The sequence below is a fragment of the Trachypithecus francoisi genome, unplaced genomic scaffold (genome assembly GCF_009764315.1).
Source record: "Trachypithecus francoisi isolate TF-2019V2 unplaced genomic scaffold, Tfra_2.0 Lachesis_group19, whole genome shotgun sequence".
In the NCBI taxonomy this organism is placed as follows: Eukaryota; Metazoa; Chordata; class Mammalia; order Primates; family Cercopithecidae; genus Trachypithecus; species Trachypithecus francoisi.
The window spans coordinates 4550100-4574018 of NW_022681464.1; the positions used below are offsets into that span (position 1 = coordinate 4550100).

The following is a 23919-nucleotide window of genomic DNA, read 5'->3' on the forward strand; positions in this document are numbered from 1 at the left end:
TGTATAACTAATAAGCTAGTGGAGGGAAAATAATACACATATCAATTCATGTGATTAGTAATACCTCTGTAAGTGTATATGCTTCTTCAGCCGTGCACTCTGCCTGTGCTGTAGGATTACTTAATGCAAATATTACAGGTCTTTCATTGATAGAGGCCATGGCTCTGATTACATCAGGAGTGAAAAGACGGCCAGCACCTGCAACTCCTGTAATAAGTAAGAGGGAAAAATAGCAACTTTATTATAGGTATAAAAGCAATGCTTATCAATAGCATTTCTACAATAGGCCTGCAATAACAAAAACACAGGTAATATCTCATCACAAAGACAGCACTATCTCAGCAATGCAAAATCTATGAGAACGCAATCTCAAATCTGAAAAGAAAAAACAAGATGCTGAAAGTTCTCACTTAAATATTTATTGTCTACTATACACACAGTAAATTATGGGAAATTTTATTCTTTCAACTTTTTGTTTTTTGAGACAGTGTCTCGCTCTGTCACCCAGACTGGAGTGTAGTGGCACAATCTCAGCTCACTGCAACCTCCCCCTCCTGGGTTCAAGTGATTCTCATGCCTCACCTTCCCAGGTAGCTGGGATTAAAGGTGTGTGTCACCACACCTGGCTAATTTTTGTATTTTCAGCAGAGACGGGGTTTTGCCATGTTGGCCAGGCTAGTCTCAAACTCCTGACCTCAGGTGATCTGCCTGCCTCGGCCTCCCAAAGTGCTGGAATTATGTGAGCCACCATGCCCAGCCAATTTTTAAAAAGAGTACACAACTATCTTCATCACTCTAATTGGGAAGATAAAACTTGCTACCACATGGATGAAACCTGACATTATGCTAAATAAAATAAGCCAGTCACAAAGAGAAAAATACCATGTTATTCCATTTATATGAGGTAGTTAAATTCATAGAGACAAAAAGTAGAATGGTGGTTGTTAGGGGGTGGGGGGTGGGGAAAATGGGGAGTTGTTTATTTTTATTTATTTATTTTTTGAGACAGAGTCTCACCCAGCGAGGCAGGTGGATCACCTGAGGTTAGGAGTTCGAGACCAGCCTGGTCAACATGGTGAAACCCCATCTCTACTAAAATTACAAAAATTAGCCGGGTGTGGTGGCAGGTACCTGTAATCCCAGCTACTTGGGAGGCTGGGGCAAGAGAATCACTTGAACTTGGGAGGCGGAGGTTACAGTGAGCTAACTCCGGCCTAAGCGAGAGAGCAAGACTCCATCTCAAAAAAAAAAAGAAAAAAGAAAACAAAACAACTTACAGTTATATAGAAAATTAAATAGCTCCTCTTTTAAACACTTCTACATTTTCTGCTGAGAAGGTAATGCCATGATGGCATAGTCTGATGGCAGCTATGCAATGCCACACTCAAAGTTTTCAGCTTTGTTGCCCACGAAAACTTTGAGTCTGCACAGAATTTCCCTGGTAAAATCTGCAAATGGCTTTGGTCTTTTTCATGTTTTGAGTCCAATAGTAATACCAACTCTAAAAGGAAAGCATGATCGACTACACAGTGTCTAGGACCTAAAAGTATAAAGCAACATCTGGTAACTGAATTTCATGCATGGTAACCAAAAAGTTATCATAGAAAAACGTTGTACAAGCTGAAAGCTAGGTAAAACATAAAACTGCCAACTCATTTTTAGTAATCCTACATGGTAATTATGACTGGCAACATACAGTTAGGGAGTAAAATTATTTATCAGAATAACTTTACCTACCGATTATAGTTGAAGGCTTCAGTATATTCACTGCATCTTCAAAAGTATCAGGTATGCTCTCTGGGACTGGGTGAGTAAACGGTTCCTGATAACTATCTATTTTTGCTTTCCGCCCCTAAATTTTGAGATAAAATACAGTATTTTTTTAGTCAACACATATTAAGGATGAAATAAAAAGACATCATTATGAGTTACACATTGTTTCTACAATAGAAATGTCTTTTCATTTTCATTTACTTTCCTCTTCAACCCGTATCTTCCAATTCTATCTTCATCATGTCCATAAACTCAAATATAAAACAAAAATCTAATTTCCCCTTATTCCTAGAAACTTTCTAGTTCCTCTAAAAAATGCATTTACTCTATGAGGTCTTCCTAAGTCCAATATGGCACAAAAGCCTACAATCCTTTATCTGGGGTAGATGAGTTTTGGAATTAGGAATTTTTTATATTTAATTTAATTTGGTTGGTTTGAGATGGGGTACCACTCTGTCACCCAGACTTGAGTGCAGTAGCAGCCTCTACCTCCCTGGGCTCAGGTGATCCTCCCACTTCAGCCTCCAGAGTGGTTTAGGCACACTAAACTACTTATAGTTTAGGAACTATAGGCGTACACCACCATGCCTGGCTAATTTTTTTGTAGAGATGGGGTTTTGCCATGTTACCCAGGCTGGTCTCAAACTCCTGGGCTCAAGCTATCCGTCCACCTCAGCTTCCCAAAGTGGGAAGCTGAGCCACCACAGGCATGAGCCACCACTCCTGGATGAGAATTTTTCATATTTTAGAAATACAATATGGCATATATAAAATATTACATATTCTCCCTCCCAACAGATACTCCATAACTGAACAAACTTACGAATAGTCACATCAAATACAAAAGGTTAAGATTACCAAGAGCTTCTTTGTAGTTTGAGTCAGGTTTTGCTACTAGGTAAGTTCAGGGCAATCAGATTGGTCACCAAAATAAATTTCGGAAAAAATTTTGGAATTTCAAAGCCTTTAGGATTTCAGAATTGCAGACAGCCACCACGGACTTGTACTACCAAGAGTTCAGAAACAACAGGAACAGGGAATTCTGGTTAAAGATGGCTGAATGAAGATACATGTTTTCTTTTCCAAATCCCAGGTCAAAAACCATAAACGTTAAATTCTTAGTAGTGCCACAAAGCCAGAAGAGATACCACTGACAGACTAGAACAATGAAGAGTTTCTCAAAGATCTGAGGCAGACAAAATCATACTGAATGCAAAAACCACCTGAGAAGTTCATATTCTTATTTTGGTAAAAAAGAAGACTTCTCCTGAAAAAGTGTGTTTCCATCAGAACTCCAAGATAACCCCAGATAAGAACCTGCAGGGGCTAGAAAAGCAGCACACTATCATCAGTCAGTTCAGAAAACCAGGCTGAGCAAACAGTGACATAAGAAGTCACTGTTTTCAAAGTTTCAAAACGAAGGGCAGTGTTTAGGGTCACCAGGAGACACTGGAAGCCTAATGCCCATACGCCAAGCTACCTGCACACTGGAAAAGAAATATATAATCTGATAATGAATATGGAGATGGACAGGGTTCTCACTTTGTGCTAAGTAAACACATTGTAGCTACCAATACTGCGTTAGACCTGACCTACCAATATGTTAAAGAATCACAACATATTTGATGAAAACCAACATTATAAAAAGTACCAAACTAAACTGTGTACTAGTCAAAACATATATCCCCCAACAGCCTTCTAAAGATGTGATGTTTTATCCTTGTGCCTTACATACTAGTAAATATGGTAGTTACAGCCTCTTTGGGAGGCAGCACCGTTTAATTATTCAGAGCACAGACTTCACAGTCAGGATACTTGGTTTTGAATCCTGCCTCTGTCACTTATAAGCTGATGACTTTGGATAACTCCCTTGACCTTTTTAACTGTTTCTTCATTTGTAAAACTTCACAGGGGTTTTTGAGATGATTAAAGGAGATAATACACGTAAAGTCTTATAACAATGTCTGGTATATAACTACTATTACATTTTAAATTACATGTAGTTTAAGCACTCAAGATTTTTCATTCACATACTTCAATTTTTCATTTTATTTTTTGTACTAACAGAATACTGGTTCTAATTAAGAAGAAAAGATTTTAGAACTGGAGTAAAGTACATTTAGATAGCTTGCTCCACAGACATAAATGCCAAGCAACAGCTATACCATTATATTTTAATGTGTACATACAAAAATTTAACAGCATTGTGTACTCGATTGGTTTAACTATGAAACAGTTTAGTTATATTTCAATGTGTTACACAGTAGAAGATATATGACATTCTTAAGCTAGTGAAAATGGTAATCAATGCCAACAAAGGTAGTCAGGCCCAAAGGTACTAAGGTAATCTGGGAGATAAGCTCTTTATTATCCATAAATTGGTTTCAGGAGCACATGCTTTTTTCCTGGGGAAAGGGTCCATAGATTTTTATTAGATTGCTTCGGGGGATTATCATCTCCAAAGGGTTAAGAATTTCTGCTCATGGCCAGGCACAGTGGCCTCAGGAGGCTCAGGAAGGAGAATCACTTGAACCCAGGAGGCAGAGGTTGCAGTGAGGTGAGATCGCACCACTTCACTCCAGCCTGGGTGACAGAGAGAGACTTCATTCCCCTTCTCCCCCACTCCAAAAAATTAAGAAAAAAAAAAAAATTCTGCTCAAATATCAAAAATTCTGCAATACTGTAATTTAATCAGGAAATTCTCAGTTCCTATTAAAAACCTAGTTTTAGGAGTATCAAACACAATCATACTTGTACAATGGCCATTTGATCTCTTAAGAGCAAGAGAACAAAACAAGAAAGAGTAAGCCTGATGCCAACATACAGATTAATTAAATATGAAGCAGAAGTCTTTGTAAAAGACAATAAGACTGGGGACATTTGTTAAAAAGAGAACAGAAGGTCCCAACTGGTATAATTTGGAGACTCCAATGAGAAACAAGATTTTAAGGAATAATATTTTTAAAATCCAACTAAAAATATAATACACTCTTGCTTCTCCAAATTTTAAATACCTTACCTTAACTAATAAACCATACTTGTCAAACATCCAGATTTTCTTTTGTGCCTCTTGTTCTGACAGGCCATTTTCTACCATAGACATAACTATAAGATTTGCAATTCCAAGAGCAGCCTGTTCAACAAAACATAAATTTCAATATATACTAGAGTATGATGCAACGCTTGAATTACTTTATATATGAAGATTATATGCTATCTAATTAAAGATTATATGCTAAAATTATTATATGCTATCTAATCTTCATATATAGTTATATATATGCTATATGCTAAAGAATCACAACATATTTGATGAAAACCAACATTACAAAAAGTACCAAACTGTGTACTAGTCAAAACATACATCCCCCAATAGCCTTCTAAATAGCAAAATTATATGCTATAATAAGAACTATTTGGTTTATTTTTCCCTTACAAATCAAACAAAAATTCTTTGTGATATTCTCTCTAAACATACTTTAAATTACCTGTTTTACAGAAGTCTTGATTTCATACCCTCTACCTCAACAAAATTACAGGGTCATTATGTCCTTTTATAAATATCAATATTCTGCCCATTTTCCAATTCTAGGAGAGAGGATGGGCTTAAGTTTTAAAAAGCCTACAAAACTTACCTCTCCTGCTCCAAGGAATAAGATTTTGTGTTCAGAGATTGGTTTACTAATAACTTTTTGTGCTGCAAGAAGACCTGCTAGAGCTACTGCAGCTGTCCCTATAAGAAAAACAAAGAGTTTTACAAATAAAAAATGGGCACATTAAAAATGTTTAAAAAGTAGGAATCCAAACCCTGAAGTTTTTTTTTTTTTTTTTTTTTGCTTTACCTTGAATATCATCATTGAAAGTACAATATTTTTCTCGGTACTTTCTCAAAAACCTGAACGCATTATGATTTCCAAAGTCTTCGAACTGAATGAGTGTGTTCCGGCCATATCTAAAAACAGCAAAACCCACAATAGTTGTGATGAAAATAATACTATTAAACAGCTTTCCACCTAATATTCCCTATGATAGCATTCAAAAATAATGTATTATGTTAGTTCAATTAAGGCCATCTGAAAAATTTCAGAGCCTGTGAAAGACTAGATCCAAAATGTAGAAATTATTCAATAAAAAAAGTATGAGGTGTTTAAAAAGAACGTGGCACCATGATAAACCCATGAGATATCAATCTATGTAAACTATTTTCAAGTGTCCAGGAGACACTTCCTTTGACTCTGAACCTCAAAAAATATATATTTGATATGCATATTTTCATTACATTAATAGTTAAACAGCAACACAAGAAAGTATATATTAAATAAGTAACGAAAAATTGCTATTTGAGTTCACTGACATTCAGAAAAAGAAGATGTCAATCATTTAGGTGAGCTAAAGTAGTAAGGGAAGGCTTGAAAAGGAGGTGGGCCCTGAAAGAACAAAAAGTAAAGAGGTAGAAAGAAAAGCAGGCTATCATTAGGGTGACCCTGAATTTTCAACAGTCTGGCTATACATTTCATGGTTTACATTAAGAGATAAGGGAGAAGTTGGTTAATGCAGGTTGGGACCAAATAAGGGAGAATCTCTAATGCTAAATTAGAGAAGAGGGACTTTCTTCTGCATCCCATGTAGAAACAGTGAAGGCTGCCGAGAAAGGAAAAAATTCACATATGACTCCCTTTAGCAAGGATAAACCTGCCAGTGGTACGTAGTACATATTGGTGTGGGGAGAGATGAAAGTGGCAGAAGCAACTAGGAGGCTACTGTGATACGAAGATAAGAGATCTGAAGCAGAAGATGCAGGAAGCAAAAGGAGTAACTATGAGCTATTAGGATGAATAGAAATTGATAAGGATCAACTGGGAAATGAGGAAGAAGCTGTTACAATGTCAAGGTAACTGGGATAACTAAGAAGATACTATTTGGTTGTCCAAGGTAGGAAAGTGAGAGGAAGAAGGAGAGATGACAATTTCTGGGAAGATGTAAAGTTCAGTTTTAGACTTGTTGACTTCGACTCTGAAAAGGAATTAATTTTTAAATACCTTCTACATGCCAGCAATTTTAAAGGTAGGCCAGGGTTAGATCATTAAGGTAAAGAGTTTGACTTTATCCTATGGCAATAGGAAACCAATGAGAGATTTCAAGCAAAAGAATGACAAAATGAAGTACATGTTTCAAAACAATTAATCTGGTATTAAGGTGGAGATGAACTGGAGAGGAAAGAAACTAGAGGAAGAATTAGAAAACTTCAGAAGAGAGATAAGGACAGAGCAAGATTGTGGCAATGGAAAACAAGAGACATTTAAGTGGTAGTACCCACTGAATTTGAGGAATATCTGACTGCATGGGAGACTGATGGAGAAGGCAGAAGGGTCAAAGATAACATCAAGATCAAAGTTTTGGCAATAGGATGAATGTTACTGCCAATAATAGAAGGTGGGAATACAGAAGATAGGTTGTTTGGAAAGGAAAGGAGTTCAGTGTGGGATATGAATATGCACACACAACAGAATATCCAGATGGAATATTCTGATTATTAGAAATGCAGGCCTCAGAAGAGCAGTGGGACTATAGATGGGTTTTTATGGGTTTAGTAGTAACATGCATAAAGGTCATAGTTGACATGGCTGAAAGAGAAGAGGACTAGGTGGTTATCCACATTTAATAAGACAGCAAGAAGCTGTGAAGATGACAAAAAAAAAAAAAAGAGAGAAAGAAAGGTGGGAGGAAGACCAAGTTAGGAGGAAGTTGTTTAGCAATCAAGAGAAGAGAGAGTTTCAAGGACATAGAAGTGGGAAAACCTTAGTCGATGTTGCAAAGAGGTAGAGAGGTGGGAGGACCAAATGATCAGAGAACTTAAAATATGAAAGCTGGCCGGGCGCGGTGGCTCAAGCCTGTAATCCCAGCACTTTGGGAGGCCGAGACGGGTGGATCACGAGGTCAGGAGATCGAGACCATCCTGGTCTACACGGTGAACCCCGTCTCTACTAAAAAAAAAAAATACAAAAAACTAGCTGGGCGAGATGGCGGGCGCCTGTAGTCCCAGCTACTCGGGAGGCTGAGGCAGGAGAATGGCGTAAACCCGGGAGGCGGAGCTTGCAGTGAGCCGAGATCGCGCCACTGTACTCCAGCCCGGGAAAAAAGAAAGCTGCACAACAGCTTCAGTGGAATGGTGGGCGTGAGCCTGAAGGTCAAGGCTGAAAAAGGTACTGAGCAGTAAGGGTTTGATAGGAGCAGTGAGGGCAGACTTCCCTCAAAATGTCAGGTAATTCAAGAAAGCAAGGCAGACCATGGGTACCACCTCAAATCACCACATCTAATCAGGCAGAGACAGCCAGCAGAACAAAGTTCTCAAAAATTTAATCACCTCCTGCTTATCTTCACAAGAAATAAAGGAAAACAAAACAAAACTTTGGTTTTTACCCCACCCCCACCCCCATTAAAGGTGCTTTCATATACTCAGACTTTTAAAAAACACCTGTCAGTGATAGCTTTCATAAACTCATCAATCAGGTCATCATACTGTTGTGTGCGATCTCGTTTCTGGTACAAGCCCATGTAAAATGGGTCTTTTAAGAGTGCCTACAAAACAAAACAAATGTAAAAATAAAATAATTTATATTATATAATTAGTTTAAACATATACAATAAAAATTGCAAAATAAAAATTACTAATACAATTTTTAAAATGTATTGCCTTTCAAGAAACTTTATTTTTTCTTTTTTGAGACAGTCTCACTCTCATCACCCAGGCTGGAGTGCAATGGCATGATCCTGGCTCACTGAAACCTCCGTCTTTTGGGCTCAAGCAATTCTCTTGCCTCAGCCTCCCAAGTAGCTGGGATTACAGGCTTGTGCCACCATGTCCAGTTAATTTTTTTTGTATTTTTAGTAGAGATAGGGTTTCACCATGTTGGCCAGGCTGGTCTCAAACTCCTGACCTCCAGTGATCTGCCTGCCTCGGCCTTCCAAAGTGCTGGGATTACAGGCAGGAGCCACCATGCCCAGCCCAAGAAACTTTTAATAGACTTAATTTACTATTACTTATATAAATATTAAAAGTGGAGTTTAAGAAAAAAACTAACATTTAATCATAAAACTTTCCCTTCTTAAATTATCATTTTCGAAAGAGGGATACTATACAAATTTTTAAAAATACAGGAGGAAGATAAAGGGGGAAAATGATGTTACTCACGATATTATCAGTTCCCACATCAATACACACTGGCAGGCATCTATCAGGCCGTATTCCTGCACAAGCTGTATACAAACAAAGTTTTCCTACTGGAATTCCCATTCCATAGACACCCAGATCTCCAAGACCCAGAATTCTCTCTCCATCAGTCACTACAACAGCCTTAATCACAAAAAAATGCAAATTAAAAGTTGTCAAAAATGGAGCACTAAAGAAAAGCATTTTTAAAAAGATAGAGTCACTTCATACATATTTACTCTTTGCTCTTAAAAATAAAATTGTTACTTGGCTAATTTCCAATATAAACCAACCATGCATACTTAAAATTCTAGGATTTCTGACTATTATGAGACATTAACTAGATTTAATTTCCCTCTGACTTCGGTTTAGGAATAGAATTCTTCTGACTAGAGGACCAACTTAAATACCTTCAGAAAGATTAAAAATGGCAGAGATGAACAAGATTCTGATGGAGAGATTACCATAAGAGAAAAATGAGTTTAGAAATAAACAGCATGGTACTCCAACACAATAACCTAGGCCAAACAAGAAAAACCTTAGCAACTGTGAAAAAGAAAAAGGTCTAGAACAAAAAAAATATCTATTTATAAGGAAGGTCTTCAGATGATACTGTGAGTTTAATTATTTGACCAAATGTTTGCTAGATTATTCAAACCAATGATCATTCATCAATGTTTATTTTGGAAAGGAGTATAAAGGCAGGTAAGATTGTTGCCTATAATAAAATTTACAAAAGCCTACGCAAAGATCTTGAAATAAGTTATTACATTTCACTTTATGAAAGATAACTAAATAGGCCAGGGCTTATATTTGCTATATTTAACATTTTTATATTTGCTAAGGTTCTAAATCTTAGATCTAAAAGAAAAAAAGGCATAACCAAACTTCTCTAACACCGTTATAAACAAAAGTTTTTATGGCATTTTAAAGTATTTTCTTTACCTAGAATAATATTAGTGAAATAGGAAGGGATATTGAGAGGGCAGGAGACACCAATGGTGCCGATACTGAGAGGGCTCACCTTGTATTCTAGCTCCAATTTCTTTCTCAGAGTCAAACTCTATACTGGTAGCCCATTTTATAACTACTACTATTATCATCGCCTCAGCTGCAAAGCACTAAATCTGCATGTATATAAGTGCAAAATAAATCAGAGCAACAATGAAAAACTGTTCTTGGAGATTTAGAGGTAATTTACAAGAAAAGAGAAAACATTGTGAAAAGGAGGGTTGTACTAATAGTACCTTAACATGATTTTCTGGCCAGTTATCCACAATTGATCTAACATGACCTCTGTCTGAGATTGAAATAAATAATCCCCTGCAACAGAACAAAAACACCTTTGCATTTCACAACAGCTTTGTTTCTAAGTTTTTGTTCATAATTGAAATATTTTGATATTTTAATAAAATATCAAGACATGGTATAATTTCCAAGCAGATTTACCTAAGTCACATTGGTTTATTTTCAAGTACTTCAAACTGTAATTACAATGTTCACAGCAGATGCAACAAAGATTATTGTTAAATGATATAATCATTTTACCCAAGAAGAAATGTATCTACATCTCATGTTCAAATAAACTCAATACACCAACAGGAAAAAAAACAAAAAAAATCTGAAGCAAGCCACCAATGCAGGAGAGCATTACAAGGTCAACTAAACTACTGTTAAAACTTACTGAACCTGAAAATTTGAAATTTGAAGGAGCAGGAAGGAAAGAAGAAAATTACAATAAATTCACACAAAAGATAAGATACCTGAAGCATCAGGAAAAAGTAAAAAGTTACTTTTACTTATTTAATTTTTTTTTGACAAAAATTGGATATACAGTTGACCCTTGAACAATGTGGGTATTAGAAAATAAAGTCAAAAATTTACGTATGATTTTCCAAAACCTTAACTACTAATGGCCTACCACTGGCCAGAAGCCTAACCAGTAACACATAGGTTGACTACGAATTTTTTTTTTTTTTGACTTGGAGTTTTGCTCTTTCACCCAGGCTGGAGTGAAGTGGCATGATCTCGGCTCATTGCAACCTCTGCCCCCCACCGAGGGTTCAAGCAATTCTCCTGCCTTAGCCTCCAGAGTAGCTGGGATTTTACATGGCCACTACGTTTTTGTATTTTTAGTAGAGACAGGGTTTCACCAGGTTGGCCAGGCTGGTCTCGAACTCCTGACCTCAAGTGATCCACCCACCTCAGCTTCCCAAAGTGCTAGGATTAAAGGAATGAGTCACCATGCCCAGCCGACTAACACTATTTTGTATGTCATACGGATTATATACTATATTCTTACAATAAAGTAATCTAGAAAAAAGAAAATGTTATTAACAAAATCAAAAAGAGAAGGAAGAGGAGGGGTTGGTCTTGCTGTCTCAGAGGTGGCAGAAGGGCAAGAAAACCTGAGTGAAAATGGACCCTCACACCTGTGTTGTTCAAGGGTCAACTATATTATGTAAAACATGTTTTGAAATCTGTATAAATTGTGGAATGGCTAACAAAAAGTCACTTTAAACACAGTATGTTGTTACCTACTTTAGATAATCAATCCAGATTTCAAAAGAGAAAGCAAAGAAGGAAGGGAGAGAAGGAGGAAAAAAAGAAGAAACGCAGGTTCTAGAACACAGTTCAGGCAGACATGAGGGCCAGCAGATCCTTATTGCTGTCAAACTGATCTTATGTTTAACTTTCTCATTGGTATCTTAAATTTGGCACTATCATTACAGTTCAAATCAGTTTAGTTCAGCAATATCTCAATCATGGCTATATAATGGAATCATCTGGTAAACCATTAAATGCCAGGGTCCCACCTCCAAAGATTCTGATTTAGTTGGCTTAAAGTTTAGATCAATCAACCAACCAAGATTTAATGACCATCTACAAAAACAAAACGAACAACAACAACAAAAACCCATAGCACAATACATTGCATAAATAATAAACGGTATTTGCCCTCACACATAAGCCATGCTCTTCATGTTTCAAGTCAGTTCTCAACTCTGGGTATACATCAGAATCACACCAGGCTCTTTTGTGAAACTCCTAAGTCTAGACTAACCGAATCTGAATCTCTGGGGGTGGGGCTCAGGCATCAGTATTTCCAAGTTTCTCCCTATCTTTTAATCATTCTAATAAGAAACTATAAAATAGCTGAACAGCTTGGTTATATCACAGAAATGTTTTCGTTACAGTAATTGTTGGCAGCATATAGGTTAGAACAGTCTGTTTCTCAGTGTCTTCCAGGGAATACCTGCAACACAATCACTGAGGGTGCTCACTAAAATCCGGACCTCCAGACCTTTTTTCTTTTTCATCAGAAATCTTGGGGATGGGGAGGAGAGGAAAGTTGGCAGAGATCAACATTTTGAGTAAGTCCCACAGGTATTTCTCACACACATTAAAGTTTGAAAGTCACTAGACTAGATGACAGGAGACTGAATATAAAAGCTGTCATACATTGTTTGAATTTCTACACATGGAAGAATGTGTTAATTGAGCATGGGGAAAATATTATAAGGATTGAGAAAAGTAATAATAGATTAGAGGAATAAGACAAGAAAACTCAGATTAAGTAAAAACAGCATGTGTGTGTGTGTGTGTGTGTATATATATACACATATATACATATATAGCTTATAATTTTCCAAAGAACTGTCACATTGGTTTCTCTAATAGCTCTTTGATAGGTCCTGCTATTCCCGTTTTACACAAGGAAACACATTCATGGGGATCATGCGGATCATTCAAGGAATAGGGTCAGTTCTCGCCATTTCGGTACTCTTCCCATTTACAATGTTTGTAGGTGCTACAACTATTTGAAATGAAAATTCATTTAAAAAAGGAGAACAGGCTGCAGTGGCTCATGCCTGTAAATCCCAGCACTTTGGGAGGCTGAAGCAGGCTGATCACCTGAGGTCAGGAGTTCAAGACCAGCCCAGCCAACATGGTGAAATCCCATCTCTACTAAAAATCCAAAAACTAGCAGGCATGGTGGTGTGCACCTGTAATTCCACCTACTAGGGAGGTTGAGGCACAAGAATCACTTGAACCTGAGAGGCAGAGGTTGCAGTGAGCCAAGATCATACCGCTGCACTCCACTCCAGCCTGGGTGACCAAGTAAGACTCTCTCAAAAACAAAAAACAAACAGAAATTAAAACCGATCAAAAAGGCCGGGCGCGGTGGCTCAAGCCTGTAATCCCAGCACTTTGGGAGGCCGAGGCGGGTGGATCACGAGGTCAGGAGATCGAGACCATCCTGGCTAACATGGTGAAACCCCGTCTCTACTAAAAAAATACAAAAAACTAGCCGGGCGAGGTGGCGGGCGCCTGTAGTCCCAGCTACTCGGGAGGCTGAGGCAGGAGAATGGTGTAAACCCGGGAGGTGGAGCTTGCAGTGAGCTGAGATCTGGCCACTGCACTCCAGCCTGGGCGATAGAGCGAGACTGCATCTCAAAAAAAAAAAAAAAAAAGATCAAAAAAAGAGAGAAAAAAATCTCTTAATTTGGCTTTATTGACAAAAAATTTTAGTAATTCTGGATTATCTCCCATCAGAATTAAGACTTTTTTTGGTGGGGGGGTAGGTTCCAAAAGTATGTAATTTCTCTAACAATCACAATAATTTAAAGAAGGTTAGAAATGAATGATGCTATTTTTACAAAGATAAAAGTTATGAATATGTTGGGTTTTTGTTAATCACTTTTAATAAAATTTATGTTTTTGTGAGGTAGGAAATGTGATTCGGCTAAGATATATAAAATAGAAATGTAACAGCTGTTATGGAATGATATTTTCCTTATTCAATAATCATTTACAAGTTTTCTTTTTTAAATAAGCCTTACTTAGGTCTTCTAAAGATGTGTCCATACTGGGAGCAGGCAAGACCAACCGTTGGTGTATATACAATTGGCATTAAACTCTCAATGTCATCTTGCAGTATTCTATAAAACAATTTCTCATTTCTTTCTTGTATTCCCATTATGTAGATATATCTGAAATTAAGCACAGTAAATAATGTCTAAGTCAGCCTGCATTACATTAAAAGTCTTGGCTTATGAAAGTTAAACCTAAATGTCTAAAATTGAAATTGAGCCCCACTCACATCACATTCTTAAAAAACCCAAAACCTTAGATTATCACTATTTAACACCCAGGCCTAAAAATTAACAAAAATACAAGGGTACTTAAATGGTAGATGATGATGATGATGATGATGAAATAACAATAGAAACAATGTTTACTGAATCCTTACTGTGGGTCAGGCTCTGTAGAAGGCATTGGAAATGCAAAGATCACTATGAGGTGCCTACCCTTAAAGAATCAGTCTTCAAGGAGACTGACGTATAAACAAGGAAGCAAAATAAAGTGGCATTAATTCAAACATTTGCTTAACACTGTATGCCTGGCACTATTTTCCAGGGATACAAGAAGTGAACCCTGTTTTCAAGGAGTTTTATAACCAAGGAGGGTTAGAAGCATTATAAGGTCTACACAGAGTGCAGAAGCAGCACAAAAAAGGCAATTGTCAATTGATGTCAATAAATATATAAATAACTTCTTTTTAAATTTAGAAAACAGGGAACTATCGGCTTGAAAGCTTAAAAGTCAGTAATCATCTTGAGTTAAATATGTCTAAAGTAGACTTATCTTTCCCTGACCTTGTTTCTTCTGCTATCATGTGACCAAATGCGAAACCCAGATTCCATTCTTGATTTCTTCATCTCCTACCCTCCCCAACACCAATCCTAAAAGTCACCAAGTCCTACAGAGTCTACCTGCTAAACAGCTTTCAAATACATCCATTTGCTCCCTCCACCCTCGCACAGTACAAGCTACCATCATTTCTCAGCTGGGCTACCTCAGAAGCCTTCTTACTAGCCTTTATAAATACAATTTTCCTACTATGCTCCAATTGATTCTTCTCTTAAAAACCTAACTGTGATCATTTCGCTTCCAAATAAATTGTCATAAAATAAGGTTCAAGCTCCTAAAATAGTTAACAAGACCTCTGCCTACTTTTCAGCCTCATCTTCTTCATGCTGACTTACTTAGCTCCTCAAATGCATCACAACTCAACGTGGACTTGCTGCGTTTGATGCACCCTTTGCCTACACTCTCTCTCCAGGCATAGTCCTATACATGTGCACTCCAAATGCAGCTCAGGTGGTGTGTTCTCTGGGGGCCCTTTTCTGTCCACTCCCCTCCCCTATCATGTATACATACGCGTTTTAGACTTTCCTGTTTTCAGGTCCCATGATACCCTACTTCCCTCTGTAATTCTCACTCCACTTCTTGACTTTCTGGCTTCCTCCAGTCTAGACAATACCGTAAGTTAGAAACGATCACCTCATATACTTCTATAGTTCCAGGAACTATTAATAGCAATATGTGGCATAAAACTGGTGTGCAAATATTTGGTGAACAAATGGGGAGAAGTGATCCCTTCAATTATATTTTCTACATAGCTAATAGCGGAAGAAATGGTATCAATAGATAGAAATTAAAGGGAAGAAGATTTCTTTGCAGTATAGGGAAGTAAACAAACTGGGCTGCTAAAATGGAATGGATGGCTTTGTGAGATGGAAGTAATGTTAAGGAAAGAACAGATGACCTACGAGGCACGTGATAAAGGGAAGCTGTGCAAGTCATGGATCTCCTCAATGTTACCATATTCTTTATTTCACTTTAGTCACTCTTCTGTGTACCTCAGTGATGGGCAGCACTCACCTAGGATCGTTATAGCTCAGCAATGGTGAATGCCCTTATCCACTCTCGGATCACAATCCTCTACCACTTTGGGTAACCATATGATGCCCTCACTTCGTCATCCTTCAGAGGGATCTCTAGCTCTGACTGCTTCATTTTCTCCCAATTCTATGGGTTCCCTTGGGGATCCTCTTTGTTTCCTACTCTGAATCCCAGGATCAAATCTCTCACTCTGAGCAAGTATCTCCCTGTCATTCCTGTTTAGGAATCCCCACATGACTTTTCACTGTACTCCTCTTCCACAGTGTCTGCCTTTCCACCAGAGACAGTGAACTCTCTGAAGAGAAGGGCTGAGTGTTTTCATTTCTGGAGTTCCAAAACTTAGAACAGTGCCAGGCACAGAGCAGTTCTGAATATTCACTGAATGAATTTATGTAACCTTTGCCAGCCCAGCAAACTCCAAGCCTGTATCAATGTTACATTTCATCTTTTCTGTGGAAAAATAACATTGCTGTGCAGAATGGCACCAATATAAACAAGATCTTGCCACTAGGCCATCAGGGTCTGCTCTCATCCCTTTAACCTGCTCTTGTTCGGCCTTTTTCTTTTCTTTTTTTTTTTTTTTTTTGAGACAGGATCTCACTCTATCACCCAGGCTGGAGTGCAGTGGTGCAATCATGGCTCACTGCAGCCTCGACCTCCTGGGCTTAAGTTATCCTCCTGCCTCAGTCTTCTGAGTTGCTGGAACTATAGGCGTGTAACAGCATGCCTGGTTAATTTTTTTTTTTTTTAATTTTGTAGAAACAGGGTCCCACTCTGTTGCCCAGGCTGGTCTGGAACTCCTGGGCTCAAGTGATCCTCCCACCTTGACCTCCCAAAGTGCTGGAATTACAGGCATGAGCCACCAAGCCTAGCTTTTTTCAGCTTTACCTTATAGCTACGTGGCTCTTCCAAGCATTTATCACTCTCCTCACCAACTCTACTCAACCTTGGCCCTTCTACATTTGAGTGATGACTTTCATATTCTATGTCATAAAGGAAAGCAAGGTTATCAGCTAAACTGAGAGTTCATTACTTCTGCTCAATCATCTCCATACTTATCCTTACTAATATCTGTATTTATCTTTCCTCCAGCTTTGGAGAATGAGCTGTTCTTTGTTCCTGCTCAAGGCCAGCCACTCTATCTCTGCATTTGACCCTATGCCTTCTTCCTTTCCCTGAGACTTTGCTCTATCAATTATCCTTTCTCCTGGGCTCATTCCTCATAACTATGATGAAACATTAAACTTTCTCCCAGCTTGAAACATACTTAATCCCAAGTCTTGCTTTACTTATTGTTTAATGTCTTCCTTCCCTCCTTATCTGAACTTCTTGAGAGGGTAGTTTACATTTCCTCCCCTTCCATTCATTTTTCAGTCTATCACAGTATCTCTTTTGCTCCATCACATCAAAGAAACCACTCTTACCAGTCACCAGTAATCTCCTATACTTAACAAACTCAATTGATACGCTTAGTTCTCCATGCAGACCTATTCCTCTACCCAGAATACTTTGCCTGCTACCTGTAACATACTATTTACAATTCAGCTTAGGCATCATTCCCTTCAGGAAGCTTTTATCTGATTCCCCCAAGTTGAGCTAGGTGCCCTCTGCAGGCTCTCAGAATATATCTCCATGTACCTTTTTCTCATTGTACTGTACATTGTGGTCTAGAGACCAATAACAATCATAGCATAACTATCTGTTGATGACCTTTTAGAAGACAGGGCTGTGAGTTACTGGGTTGGTCATATATATTAAGTTTGCTGCCTGGTGCAGTGGCTCAAGCCTGTAACCCCAGCACTTTGGGAGGCCAAGGCGAGTAGACGGCTCGAGTCCAGGAGTTCGAGACCAGCCTGGGCAACACGGTGAAACCCCATCTCTACTAAAAACTACAAAAATTAGCCAGGTATGGTGGTGCACTCCTATAATCCCAGCTACTTGGGAGGCTGAGGTGGGCGAAGTGCTTGAGCCTGGGAGGTGGAGGTTACAGTGAGCCAAAACTGTGCCACTATACTCCAGCCTGGGCAACAGAGTGAGACCCTGTATCAAAAAAAAAAAAAAAGAAAGAAAGAAAAAGAAAAAGGCCAGGCGTGGTGGCTCACGCCTGTAATCCCAGCACTTTGGGAGGCCGAGGTGGGCGGATCACCTGAGGTCAGGAGTTCGACACCAGCCTGGCCAAGATGGTGAAACTCCATCTCTACTAAAAATACAAAAATGAGCCAGGCATGGTGATGGGTGCCTGTAATCCCAACTACTCAGGAGGCTGAGGCAGGAGAACTGCTTGAACACAGGAGGCAGAGACTGCAGTAAGCTGAGATCACGCCACTGCACTCCAGCCTGGGCAACAGAGCGAGACTCCGTCTCAAAAAAAAGAAAAAAAAAGTTTGCCAGGGATAGCTCTTTTTTATTCTCCAAAGTGTCCTGGATTAGGTGATATAGCATATGGTCACCCTATCTATTACCCACTTTATAGCCTCAGTGGCTGGTACAGTGTCAATACAAAGTAAGTGATCAATAAAAGTTGTTGAATAAAATGATTGCAAATTAGATGGTATCCTTTGCTTCTAATATTCCATTGAAATCTAAATTGCTCTGACTGTAAGCATAAAAACTAATTTGTTAAGTTTTACAATAGTGAATACTTGTGAAGTATTCACTAAAGTAAAAGAAACACAATCATTATAAAAGTAGTTAACTGACAAAACACAAACTTATATGAGATTGTGTATTTCTCATGCCACAATAACCATAATGCTCACAAGTTTTCTAATCAGAATACCAATAAAAAAATGAAACATCTAACCAACTCTTACTTTTCCAAAGGGCTAGTCATTTTCTTTAAGTTTCTATGGAATCGTAAGGCTTGAATATCTTGTGTCTCTATTTTGGGAGGTAGAAGTCCTTGAAGACCAAGCATTTGTCGTTCTTGTAAAGTAAATGCCATTCCCTAAAGAGGAGAAATAAAAGGATTAAAAATTATTACTTACTGGGGTAGCAATGACATTGTTCTTCAAAATATAATTTAAATGCAAATTTGAAAAATCAATGACATATTATTTTTGCCCAGGCTTTCAAAACTTTGTAAGACTGATGTCCAGTATTGGTCAGGGTGTGGAAAAGAGTTATTCTCACAAACCACTGTTGGAAATATAAACCAGTTTAGGCCTTTGGAAGACAGTTTTATTAAGTATTGTTAAATTTTTTTAATGCACATATTATTCATCAAGCAATCTGACTTCCAGGTAGCCATTCTAGAAAAACATTCTTAATGGCATACAGAGGCATACACAAAAATTTAGTTGTAATGTTGTTTCTAGTTCTCTTGGCTATTACAAGCTAACAAAAAGCCCATTAACTATGAAAGAGTTAAGCATCCTATAGTATATTCATACCATGAAATACCATAAAAAAGGAGATAGAAGAAATGATGCTTTAGAAAACATTAATCTATATCATAAGAAAATCTTTTTCAATTTCTGGTATTTGACTATGGGTTAAATTCTTCATATCAAAACAATGTCAGTGAAGATGGAGCAAGGCCTTTGGAAAATCTTTTCCTCCATAAAAGCAACAAGAACACTGGACAAATAACCAGAAACAACTTCTTCAACATTCTGGAAATCTACCAAAGGAATGTAGCAATCAGGGAGCAGTTATTCAGGAAAAATAGCTGGATTTCAGTAAGCAGCAAGTTTTGTGCCAGTTTTAAATTGAAAACTAACACCTCACAATTACTGTGAAAATCAGCAGCCTGGAAGCCACTGGAACAGGGAGAAGGCGCTGGAGATTCTTCTAAAACCCATTCCAGGAAAATGTCATTATTTGACCTGTCAGGTGGTTCCCTGGAAGACCCCACTTGCAAGGCTGTCTTCATTTGACCTAACTTGGTGCTCACCCAGTGTGAAAAGCCATTTCCCCAGAAGTGCTTGTTGGAAACAATCAGAGGCAATAATTTAGCATAGCAGCTGCCCAAGACAGTGGATAACAGTTGAGGAAAACAACAGGGTAACCAAAAAGCTGACAAGGAAAAGCTAAAGAATGAGATGACCATGGGATTGAGCTTTGAAAAGCCATGAGGTATCACTGGGACTCTAGAAGGTTACATACATGAGCTATGGACACATCCAGGAAAGACCTGAAAAAGATGCTAGCTCACACCTCTGGCTAACCTTGAGGCTCTGTGCAAGCTGGAAGTGAAGGCTTTTGGGTAGTTGCAAACTGCCTGGCTCAGTGCTGGAAGTATGCCGCAACATGCACACAGAGCCGCTTGGCAAAAAATGGGAAATTTACTAGTTCCAAGCATTTAAGTCTTTGTCTAATTATCAGCTGACCACAAAACTAACCAATCAGAGACTTTAGTGGGCATGTACAAGAATACAGACTTTACAAAGAATTAGTTTGGGGGCCGGGCACAGTGGCTCATGCCTGTAATCCCAGCACTTTGGGAGGCCAAGGAGGGCAGATCACCTGAGGTCAGGAGTGGAAGACCAGCCTGGCCAACATAGTGAAACCCCGTCTCTACTAAAAATACAAGCCAGGCATGGTGGCACGTGCCTGTGGTCCCAGCTACTTGGGGGGTTGAGGCAGGAGAATCACTTGAACCTGGGAGGTGGAGGTTGCAGTGAGCCAAGATTATGCCACTGTACTCCAGCCTGCACAAAAGAGCGATACTCCGTCTCAAAAAAAGAAAAGAATTAGTTTGGAAATATCACTAAACAAGCAAAAGGAGCAGCAATACAACAAACCCTGGGAGGAGTATTTGATTTCCTGAGCTGCTACCTTATTTAAAATGTCCAGTTTTCAACAAAAATCATTAAACTGTCCTTGAGAAAGCCTAAACATTGTACTTACTAGATAAAGACTTTAAATTCATATATTTGAATACATTCAAAGACCTAAAAGATGTCTATGTCTAAAGAACTAAAGGAAAGTATGAGAATAATGTCCCACCAAATTGAGACTATCAACAAGAAATTAAATGGAAATTCTGGGGATGAAAGTACTGCAAACCAAAAATAAAATTCTAAGGTCCCCCAACCATCTGAATGGACTTCCTCCTTGGCCAGGGCACTCTAACATTTAACCTGAAAAGACTGGTTTAGGTTATGATGGCAAGTGGGGGGTCAGACATGCCTCACTGTACTCCTCCAGCATTAACATCAACACAGACCTTAAGCCTGATAAGAAACACTTACAATCTGTTCTCTGAAGCCTGCTACCTGGAGGCTTCATCTGCATGAAGAAACTTTGGTCTCCAAAACCTCCTATCATAATCCAGACATTTATTTCTATTGATAATAACTCTTTCAAACAACTGCCAATAAGAAAAAACTTGGGGGGGGCGGGCGGAGCAAGATGGCCGAATAGGAACAGCTCCAGTCTCCAACTCCCAGCGCAAGCGACACAGAAGACTGGTGATTTCTGCATTTTCAACTGAGGTACTGGGGTCATCTCACTGGGGAGTGACGGACAATTGGTGCTGGTCAGCTGCTGCAGCCCGACCAGCGAGAGCTGAAGCAGGGCGAGGCATTGCCTCACTTGGGAAGCGCAAGGGGGAAGGGAATCCCTTTTCCTAGCCAGGGGAACTGACACACACAACACCTGGAAAATCGGGTAATTCCCACCCCAATACTGCGCTTTTTAAGCAAATGGGCACCCCAGCAGATTATACCCACACCTGGCCGGGAGGGTCCCACGCCCACGGAGCCTCCCTCATTGCTAGCAGAGCAATTTGCGATCTAACCGAAACGGCAGCAGCGAGGCTGGGGGAACCGAAACGGCAGCAGCGAGGCTGGGGGAGGGGCGCCTGCCATTGCTGAGGCTTAAGTAGGTAAACAAAGCGGCTGGGAAGTTCGAACTGGGTGGAGCTCACAGCAGCTCAAGGAAACTTGCCTGTCTCTGTAGACTCCACCTCTGGGGACAGGGCACAGCTAAACAACAAAAGGGGAAGCAGCAGGGGCCTGTGCAGACGCGAACGACTCTGTCTGAGAGCTTTGAAGAGAGCAGTGGATCTCCCAACACGGAGGTTGAGATCTGAGAATGGACAGACTGCCTGCCTGCTCAAGTGGGTCCCTGACCCCTGAGTAGCCTAACTGGGAGACATCCCCCACTAGGGGCAGTCTGACACCCCACACCTCACAGGGTGGAGTACACCCCTGAGAGGAAGCTTCCAAAGTAAGAATCAGACAGGTACACTCGCTGTTCAGCAATATTCTATCTTCTGCAACCTCTGCTGCTGATACCCAGGCAAACAGGGTCTGGAGTGGACCTCAAGCAATCTCCAACAGACCTACAACTGAGGGTCCTGACTATTAGAAGGAAAACTATCAAACAGGAAGGACACCTATACCAAAACCCCATCAGTACGTCACCATCATCAAAGACCAGAGGCAGATAAAACCACGAAGATGGGGAAGAAGCAGAGCAGAAAAGCTGGAAATTCAAGAAATAAGAGCGCATCTCACCCTGCAAAGGAGCGCAGCTCATCGCCAGCTGGATCAAAGCTGGTCAGAGAATGACTTTGACGAGATGAGAGAAGAAGGCTTCAGTCCATCAAACCTCTCAGAGCTAAAGGAGGAATTACGTACCCAGCGCAAAGAAACTAAAAATCTTGAAAAAAGAGTGGAAGAATTGATAGCTAGAATAATTAATGCAGAGAAGGTCATAAATGAAATGACAGAGATGAAAACCATGACACGAGAAATACGTGACAAATCCACAAGTTTCAGTAACCGAATCGATCAACTGGAAGAAAGAGTATCAGCGATTGAGGATCAAATGAATGAAATGAAGCAAGAAGAGAAACCAAAAGAAAAAAGAAGAAAAAGAAATGAACAAAGCCTGCAAGAAGTATGGGATTATGTAAAAAGACCAAATCTATGTCTGATTGGGGTGCCTGAAAGTGAGGGGGAAAATGGAACCAAGTTGGAAAACACTCTTCAGGATATCATCCAGGAGAACTTCCCCAACCTAGTAGGGCAGGCCAACATTCAAATTCAGGAAATACAGAGAACACCACAAAGATACTCCTCGAGAAGAGCAACTCCAAGACACATAATTGCCAGATTCACCAAAGTTGAAATGAAGGAAAAAATCTTAAGGGCAGCCAGAGAGAAAGGTCGGGTTACCCACAAAGGGAAGCCCATCAGACTAAAGGCAGACCTCTCAGCAGAAACTCTACAAGCCAGAAGAGAGTGGGGGCCAATATTCAACGTTCTTAAAGAAAAGAATTTTCAACCCAGAATTTCATATCCAGCCAAACTAAGTTTCATCAGTGAAGGAGAAATAAAATCCTTTACAGATAAGCAAATGCTTAGAGATTTTGTCACCACCAGGCCTGCCTTACAAGAGACCCTGAAGGAAGCCCTAAACATGGAAAGGAACAACCGGTACCAGCCATTGCAAAAACATGCCAAAATGTAAAGACCTTCGAGGCTAGGAAGAAACTGCATCAACTAACGAGCAAAATAACCAGTTAATATCATAATGACAGGATCAAGTTCACACATAACAATATTAACCTTAAATGTAAATGGACTAAATGCTCCAATTAAAAGACACAGACTGGCAAACTGGATAAAGAGTCAAGACCCATCAGTCTGCTGTATTCAGGAGACCCATCTCACATGCAGAGACATACATAGGCTCAAAATAAAGGGATGGAGGAAGATCTACCAAGCAAATGGAGAACAAAAAAAAGCAGGGGTTGCAATCCTAGTCTCTGATAAAACAGACTTTAAACCATCAAAGATCAAAAGAGACAAAGAAGGCCATTACATAATGGTAAAGGATCAATTCAACAGGAAGAGCTAACTATCCTAAATATATATGCACCCAATACAGGAGCACCAAATTCATAAAGCAAGTCCTTAGAGACTTACAAAGAGACTTAGACTCCCATACAATAATAATGGGAGACTTCAACACTCCACTGTCAACATTAGACGGATCAACGAGACAGAAAGTTAACAAGGATATCCAGGAATTGAACTCATCTCTGCACCAAGCGGACCTAATGGACATCTATAGAACTCTCCACCCCAAATCAACAGAATATACATTCTTCTCAGCACCACATCGCACTTATTCCAAAATTGACCACATAATTGGAAGTAAAGGACTCCACAGCAAATGTAAAAGAACAGAAATTATAACAAACTGTCTCTCAGACCACAGTGCAATCAAAC

The 23919-nt window shown here is 39.3% G+C and overlaps 1 protein-coding gene across 1 annotated transcript in view; it reads right to left on the reverse strand.

Moving 5' to 3' along the window:
- ME2 (malic enzyme 2) overlaps positions 1 to 23919 on the reverse strand; it is a 79557-nt gene that overhangs the window by 23858 nt on the left and 31780 nt on the right. Inside the window, exons 3-12 of the mRNA XM_033177708.1 lie at positions 18547 to 18680; positions 13828 to 13977; positions 10231 to 10306; positions 8966 to 9127; positions 8249 to 8352; positions 5616 to 5725; positions 5409 to 5506; positions 4793 to 4906; positions 1738 to 1852; positions 65 to 207 (exon numbers count right to left, since the gene is read on the reverse strand). Of these exons, the coding sequence (XP_033033599.1) occupies positions 65 to 207; positions 1738 to 1852; positions 4793 to 4906; positions 5409 to 5506; positions 5616 to 5725; positions 8249 to 8352; positions 8966 to 9127; positions 10231 to 10306; positions 13828 to 13977; positions 18547 to 18680 (1206 nt within the window). The remainder of the gene's footprint in view (positions 1 to 64; positions 208 to 1737; positions 1853 to 4792; positions 4907 to 5408; positions 5507 to 5615; positions 5726 to 8248; positions 8353 to 8965; positions 9128 to 10230; positions 10307 to 13827; positions 13978 to 18546; positions 18681 to 23919) is intronic.